The sequence below is a fragment of the Silene latifolia genome, chromosome 11 (assembly GCF_048544455.1).
Source record: "Silene latifolia isolate original U9 population chromosome 11, ASM4854445v1, whole genome shotgun sequence".
Classification (NCBI taxonomy): Eukaryota; Viridiplantae; Streptophyta; class Magnoliopsida; order Caryophyllales; family Caryophyllaceae; genus Silene; species Silene latifolia.
The window spans coordinates 15,715,461-15,723,311 of NC_133536.1; the positions used below are offsets into that span (position 1 = coordinate 15,715,461).

General features: G+C 34.8%; 2 protein-coding genes across 2 annotated transcripts; one reads left to right on the forward strand and one right to left on the reverse strand.

Annotated features, from left to right (window-relative positions):
• The first annotated feature begins 1,100 nt into the window (after positions 1–1,100).
• On the forward strand, positions 1,101–3,866 carry LOC141612732 (inorganic pyrophosphatase 2-like). The gene is made up of 5 exons (XM_074431505.1): positions 1,101–1,321; positions 1,521–1,642; positions 1,738–1,942; positions 2,458–2,808; positions 3,468–3,866. The coding sequence occupies exons 1-5, from the start codon at positions 1,184–1,186 to the stop codon at positions 3,633–3,635; spliced, it is 984 nt and encodes a 327-aa protein (XP_074287606.1). The 5' UTR covers positions 1,101–1,183; the 3' UTR covers positions 3,636–3,866.
• Positions 3,867–6,850: 2,984 nt separating this feature from the next.
• Positions 6,851–7,537, reverse strand: LOC141612983 (dof zinc finger protein DOF1.7-like). The gene has a single exon (XM_074431729.1). The coding sequence runs from the start codon at positions 7,535–7,537 to the stop codon at positions 6,851–6,853; it is 687 nt and encodes a 228-aa protein (XP_074287830.1).
• Positions 7,538–7,851: the final 314 nt, after the last annotated feature.

Consider the following 7,851-nt stretch of genomic DNA (forward strand, 5'->3'; position numbering starts at 1 on the left):
TTTTCAAGATCTCTTCTCTCATTCGCAAGTTTGATTATGAATTGAATTATGAAAAACATGTTTGAAGGTTTTCGAATGAGAGACCTTGCGACGGAATTGAACCTCTCAACTTTGAAAAGAGATTGTTTACAACCATTTAAGATCACAACTCACAAGTGAATTATCTAATTATTAAATGTAAAAGATTTACATTAACTAAATATTTACGATTAATAGCACGTAGTTTAAGTAATTGATTATCATTATAAAATGCTAACTAATCAAAAGATAATCATATGTCACACAACACTTAAATTCAAAAAAACAATTTTAGTCAACCTCTTAATCTTTTTATAAAACCATCTTAAATAAATAAACCAATTAAACACATTTTATTTTCGCTCGATAATTTTTTTTGTTCAGGCTCCGTCACGTAACACCTATCAATCGAAGGATAAACCCTCCACCGAAAACCAAAATTACAAGCCATCGGCGGCACGAAACCTGGAAGAAAAAGGGCTTAATTACAACCACAACTAATAACAAATTAACAACAACAAAAGACAACAAACACGTAACAAAACTCCCAACACACATAGGATTAATGTCATTAATCATAGAATATTCTCTAGTCTTCCTATTAAACATCTACAGCTACTAATTTAACTAATTAGTGCGATTCAAGCTAGGTTGTCCATCGAATATTCCATCATATTCCCGTATTATTGTATTAACTAACAGTTTTTCTAACGTGTACCCTAATAACAGTATAACACATATTAAATTATTAATAACCTAAAATCCTTTCCAAGTTATAACCATTTATTTCAACCCTTGGATATAAAACGCGACTGTAATCTAACGATTCTAAATTTACCTAAAAACTCGCTAATCCTAAAATGACTAGATTAACGCACACCAAAACGTGTTTTCTAGACCTAGAATTAAGGAACACTAGAGGCTTTCTTAATTAACTTGCAATATAATTTTACGCATAGAATTGTTGGTAATATTCCTTTGGCATCTTTCATATTTTCCGCGTACATTTAGAGCTAAACCTTTCATATCTACCATACTATAAATACCCTAATCACAATTTCTTACTTTAATATCAACCAAACACACACATAATCACACACACACAAAAAAAAACCATTAAAATTTCTTTCAAGTTATTAATATTATTCTTGGTGTTATATCAATAATGGAGGGAATTGTTGCGATTTTCGACTTTGATAAAACGATCATTGATGTCGATAGTGATAATTGGGTTGTTGACGAGTTGGGTTTTACGGAACTTTTTAATGAGCTCCTTCCTACATTGCCATGGAACACCCTCATGGTACGTTTTTCTTGCTTTTTACTATTTCTTACTTCGTGTTTCTTTACACAAATTAACTTTTCGAGACGATTTTAATTTAAAACTCTTTAAACAAGACTTACTGATTTTTTAATTTCGTATTTTCTTTAAAAAAGTTTATAGCTCTGTTTTCTCTGTTTTGTGAATTGTTTTTTGATTATTTTTAATTATTATTTAACAGGATACAATGATGAAAAGAATGCATGAACAAGGAGTTACAATTGATCAAATTGCAGAAGTTTTAACAAGAATTCCGATTCATCCTCGCGTTGTTCCGGCTATTAAAGCTGCCCATTCATTAGGGTACGTAAAGATTTTTACTATTTTAAATATAACTTTCTAATTATAAACTTTTTGGAAAACCTAAACGTTGAATGTTGGGATTTGTTTTTGTTTAGGTGTGATTTGAGGATTGTTAGTGATGCGAATACGTTCTTCATCGAAATAATATTGGATCATCTCGGGTTACGAGATTATTTCTCGGAAATCAACACGAATCCGAGTTATGTGGATGGAGAAGGGAGATTGAGGATTCATCCTCACCATGATTTCACCAAGTCTTCTCATGGTTGTTGCAATCCATGCCCCCCAAATATGTGCAAGGTATAATTATAATCGTCTTCGTTTAAATTCGATATGAATCCCTTAGTCGTTCGATTAATCATTAATTTGAATTCGATTCTAACGAATTCTAATGATTAATTTTTGTTTCAGACTGTTTTAATTTAAACTATCTTAAGCAAGACTTATTAATTTTTTAATTTCGTATTTTTTAAAAAGTTTATAGCCCTGTTTTCTCTGTTTTGTGAATTGTTTTTTTTTTTGTTTATTATTTAAATCGTCTTGTTTAAATTCGATAAATCCCTTGTTGATTGTAACTAATTCTAATGATTAATTCTTGTTTCAACAGTTTTAATTTAAACTGTCTTAAGCAAGACTTATTGATTTTTTAATTTCGTATTTTTTAAAAAGTTTATAGCCCTATTTTCTCTGTTTTGTGAATTGTTTTTTATTTATTATTTAAATCGTCTTCGTTTAAATTAAATAAATCCCTTAGTGTTCGATTAATAATCAATTTGAATTCGATTCTAACGAATTCTAATGATTAATTTTAACAGGGCGAAGTGATAAAAAGGATACTATCCGAAGTAGGGAACAAGAAGATAATTTATTTAGGAGACGGAAGTGGAGATTATTGTCCGTCCTTAAAACTAAGGGACGGTGATCATGTACTACCAAGAAAGGACTTCCCGGTCTGGCAATTAATCTCGGCCAACCCGAGCTTAATCCGAGCCAAGATCCATGAGTGGAGCGATGGAGCGGATCTTGAACGAGTACTATTGTCTACAATCCAAGACATGATCTTAAAGGGAGATTACAACACAATGTCGTCTCAATTCCTCAGCGTTGATTGCAAACTCGAGACAATGCCAACAATGTCGTCGCATGAGTTGCCTAAACCTCTGCCTGTACCGTTCTGATTTTTTTTCCGGTTTTTTCTTTTGTTGGTTTTCATGTAACATCATGACGAGAAGAGGGACCGATACTTGTACCCTTTTGTACTTGTTGTTTAGCATAATCAAAGCTCGACCTTGTTGCATTCATTCCTTTCATGTTAAGGTCTATGAAAGGTTTGCAAGTGTGATTTATGGAGCTTGTATGTGACACGGTTTTTCATTGGCTTGAAAATTGTACCCGATTGTTAGTTGTTATTAGGGATTACAAATCGGACCGGTCGGTCCGGTCCAGACCGGATAATACCGGTCCGGTCCGCATTAAAAAAAGTTATTTTGCCTTGTAAAGTGGTATTGGTCCGGTCCAAACCCGGTAAAAACCGTTTCGGTCCGGTCCAGGTCCCCTTTTAATCGGTCCGATCCTCGGTCTTGGGTTAGGTGGTTAGCCGGTCCGCCGGTTCAACCGGTCCGGTCCGGTTTTGGACCGGTCTTATGCAGTTATGCCTGTATATATAGCTTATATACAAGGATCGAAATACCTGAAAGTTGAGCCAGTGTCGCTTTCCGGGAATCGAGTTACATAATGTATATTACCATTACATTCTCGAGTTGAGCATCATGTTAGATTTGTATGGAGTTGGATTTTAAAGTTTAATGTTTATGTCCATTTGCAGGGCCAACCGCGACACGTATGTAATGCCATATTACATACACAGTATCCAAGATCGGCGAGTTTTGGCATATTACAAATGAAGAAGCCATGGGAATCACAGGGTAGCAGAACAATGCCAATATCATATCTATTGAGGAGTCAGCCTGCTGGACTACCAGTCTACCTCTAGCCGAACAGGCCTCTCCTGTTCGGCTGTTCGTGTAATTTGGAGGTCACATTAAATTGGAATCTTCTTAACGAGATCAACATTAGCACATCTCATTCATTTAGTACTATAGTCGTCTATTGATGTTGTTCTCTTTCGACTTTGATGGTCAATTTGATCATTACTCGGTCTAAATTTATGTAAGGATCGTGCAAAATTATGCGTTGGAAAACGAGCTCATACAATTGGGTCTTTTTAATTTTTGGTATCACCCTTTTCCCCTTTTACATTTCCAAAATAGTTACAAAGATAATATACGACGTTGGAATTAAGATTGGTGATACCGAAATTCAGTTGAAACATGATGTTCTGGTCGACTCATCTTGAATAGGGTTGTTATGTTGACAATGGGTGACCCATATCAATTCTCAAGTTGAAAAACAAAAGTCTTATTTTCATTCAAATAATTCAATGGTCACAATTTTACATCCTCAAAGTCACAAGTCAATGGCTAAAGAGTCTTTAAGATTCAAAGACAAATGAAGAGTACATTTTGATTTTTGGTTTTTAGTGGAGGACATTTACTCAAAATTGAGAAAATCTTCATTTTAGTCAAGGATGCAATCACAGGATTCACAACTACTTTAGATTTACTTTCCACTCCGTTGAGCAGATAATGGATTGTTCTAACTTAACCAGATGTCTTAAATTTAAACCTCAGAATACAGTTGTGTTAAAACTCAGGAGGAAGAGTTTTACTGCTCTTGTGGTCCTACCTGGCCCGAATCCCGAGTAAAAAAATCTCGAGTGGAGGCTCCCATTTCAATGAAAGTTTCGATTTGAGACTCGATAAATCTCGAGTTGAGGCTGCAAAATCTTGCCCTTTAGGAATTTACTAACATATCTGCTTACAGAAACAAAGACCCTACAAAAGTAAATGCAATAGGGACTACAACATTGAGTGTGGAGACCATGTATGGGAATGGAATGGCGAAATTTCCTCCATGTTGCAATCATACTTATTAGTTATAATGTCATCAAACTGTACAAGTTTCCTTAGCACTTAATTAATCAATCAAGTACACCCAAATCCGCAGCCTAACATAATCAATCATTGATTTCATCGCGACAATAGATAAAACTTGGGCCTAAATTGTCAATCGGGGATTTCCGACTTGATAGAACAAACCTTGGTTGAGCTTTGTTCGTTTTGGCCAACCTTAGACATAAACGTAACATGCAGATGTCAGCTAGCATAGCATAGCTGATAAAGACAAGAAAGGCGGTACTCCTAATTTGAGTTCAAATAGCATCAGCAACAAATTGGCAGATAGGAAGGAACATCAAATCAAATTGGTAATTTAAATCGAGCTGATAAATAGGTAGGAATATTCAAGTGTTGAGCAACTTCTACAACACAAATTCTTGTTTCAGAAAGCCAATTTTCGTCCGAAGTTTCAGACGGGCATAATGTAACCATAATGATACAGTTAGTGTTACCGCTTATGGTAACTTGTTTTTTAATAGTGGTCACATTTGGCTGTAAAATGGTTACATAATCCCTTCTTATTGCTTCGGACCAAAATGGCCCGTTTGGAGCAAGACCAACTGCTTCTAAAAATAGAGCTACTAAATCCAATGAACCATCAAAAATGTCAAATTTACACACTATATCAGTCTCAATTCCTGTGCGTACATTCATGAATGAGTGAATGTGGACTTGATATTGAAACATTCAACAACTTGCATTATACATTTATACTCCCTCCTATTCCAGATAACCGTCCCATTATGAATATGACACAAGAATTAAGAAAGTGAGTTTAGACCACACAAAACGGACAATGAAACAGTTATGTGAATAGACGGAAATGGAATTGAATTTGGACCACACAACACTTACCAAAAATGAACAATGGGACATTATTGTGAATAGACGGAAATGGACAATGAGACGATTATCTGGAATAGGAGGGAGTATATACCTATAGAAAACGGAATACCCCTAGTGATACTGATAACCCCAAGTTAAATACATCCAACTAACAAAACGATAAGATTTGATATTCAACAATAATGCACATTATATAGATCATATTCATAATGCATTCGTCGCCATCGGTGAGGTCCTGATTTTGATATCATTCAATACGATATGATGTCCCGGTTTTTTAAAGTCTCCATTATCCCGCTTGATCGTGATTGTTTTTGTTCTTCGTAAATTGAATTTGAAATGTCGAATTCATTGCCATTTGCTTCGGTAACACCCGTGGCCTAGTTTATATTTGAGCATATTAACATACACCCTAGACCGATATATTAAAAATGTAGGTAGGATAATATTGAGATTCAGTACCAGTAATTTGAAAACGAGGCATTCCTAATTTCCTATGACCTCTCGGCCTCTCCTGTAATGTTTGGAAGAGTACCGATGGGGCAGTAATGGGGCAGAGTATTAATGGTTGGAAAGTACTAATGTTGTATTTGAAACAGTAAAATAAAAAAGAGGAACGGGTTTATCTGGATGGTTGTGGCGCGACAACAGTCTATGTTTTTAAGTCAATTATTTTAGAATATAAAATCGATCTTAAGACTCCAACTATCAGCTTAAGCTTAAAACTTCTGGTTAAGACGATTTCTTGACAGATTTTACCCTGCATTATATATGGGGCACATTGGCACTCGACCCCCAAGATTATACAACCTCTGGACCACAGGTGAATACAATCATGTGGTTGAGCCTAACTAAGATCAACATTAATGTATTATGCATTAATGCTTTAAAAAAACATTCAGATACTTTCACAACATTAATAAAAGTTAATACAAGGATTAACATAACATTTCATGATAAAACTGATAATTTGTAGATTCCTATATTTCTAACACCCAATAAACAAGCATATCACAAAGTAGTAACCATCAAGATATCCTATGCAATACATTAGGTATATATATATAGCTATGATGATCCAAGTATAATATACTTCATCCGTCCAATCATTTGTTTACCTTTAATTAAAATATTCTTCAGAAAAAATGAAAAAAAAAAAAAAGTAAACATATGAATGAGACGGTTTGTTACCTTATTCTAGCATTAGAAAATTATTATCATAACCCAAAGGATAATTTGCCTCTATATGAAGTGTAAACAAGTGATTAACCAACCCATAATAACAATAGGAATTATTATTATTAATTATTAATTAATCTTCTCTAATAAGCATAATAAAAAAAGATCACTGCAATTTAAAACCTGAAGTGTTAATAGCAAGATCAGGCCATCCATTATTATTACTTGCCCAACAATTTGTGTCACTTCCATTTTGCAGCCCATGTAACATAAACCCTTCTGATGAATTCCCACTTCCTTGTAGCACATCCAAACCCGTATTCTGACCTGACCCATCACTCGACCTATTGATAAAATTACCAAATTGCCCATTTGTAGCCAACCCAAGAAGAGAGGTAAAATTACTCTCTTTACTTATACCCGAGCCCGTCCCAACACTGGTCGGTCCCAGGATTGGGCCAGGCTCAATCTTCAGGGTCGGGTTCTGGGACTGACTATAATTCAGCCCAGAACCCAACCCTGAAGATGGGACACTTGATGCTGACTGGGTTTGAACCACACGCTGCTGCAACTGCAGCTGCTTCGAGGAATTCGAATCAGCTGCAGGAGCAGGGCGTTTGTTTGTCTTTCGACAGCCTCCGCCGACAGGAATGTTTCTCAGAGTGCCACCTTTAGTCCAATATCTCCGACAGTTTTTGCAGAAGTGTCTAGGTTGTGACAGGTTATAATTGTTGTAATAACAAAATTTAGTGTTTGCAGAGTCACAACGTGGGCATCTCAGTTGTTCATGCTCTGGAAACTGTATTTTCAGCTGTGGAAATCCTGCTGCTGTTAATGATTGATGATCTTGCATTTGTTTTGATTGACTGATTGATTGATCGATTTTATTACTAAACCCAACAAAATAAACTAAAAAAATAACTAAAAAAAATATATTTTGGTATTTTTTTTAGGAAATTATGTGGGATTTTTTTGAAGAATAAAAGAGAGGACAAAAGGGTTATTTTCTACTTTCTAGGCTTCCAAAAGAGTCTATTTTTGTAGGATTTTGGAGACAAGATATTAGATTTTATACTACAAGTTTTATTATTAGTAAAAGTTTGTAATAAAACTAAAAAAAATGCTTATATTAGACCAAACATGCACTTTTTCACTTTTTTTTTTTTT

What these genes read in the sequence shown, in the direction of transcription:
- LOC141612983 (XM_074431729.1), bottom strand. Translation starts at nt 7,537, where the DNA reads ATGCAAGATCATCAATCATTAACAGCAGCAGGATTTCCACAGCTGAAA.
- LOC141612732 (XM_074431505.1), top strand. Translation starts at nt 1,184, where the DNA reads ATGGAGGGAATTGTTGCGATTTTCGACTTTGATAAAACGATCATTGAT. An exon ending in TGCCATGGAACACCCTCATG is followed by an intron (nt 1,322 to 1,520) that starts GTACGTTTTTCT and finishes ATTATTTAACAG; the next exon opens with GATACAATGATGAAAAGAAT. An exon ending in AGTTGCCTAAACCTCTGCCT is followed by an intron (nt 2,809 to 3,467) that starts GTACCGTTCTGA and finishes GTCCATTTGCAG; the next exon opens with GGCCAACCGCGACACGTATG.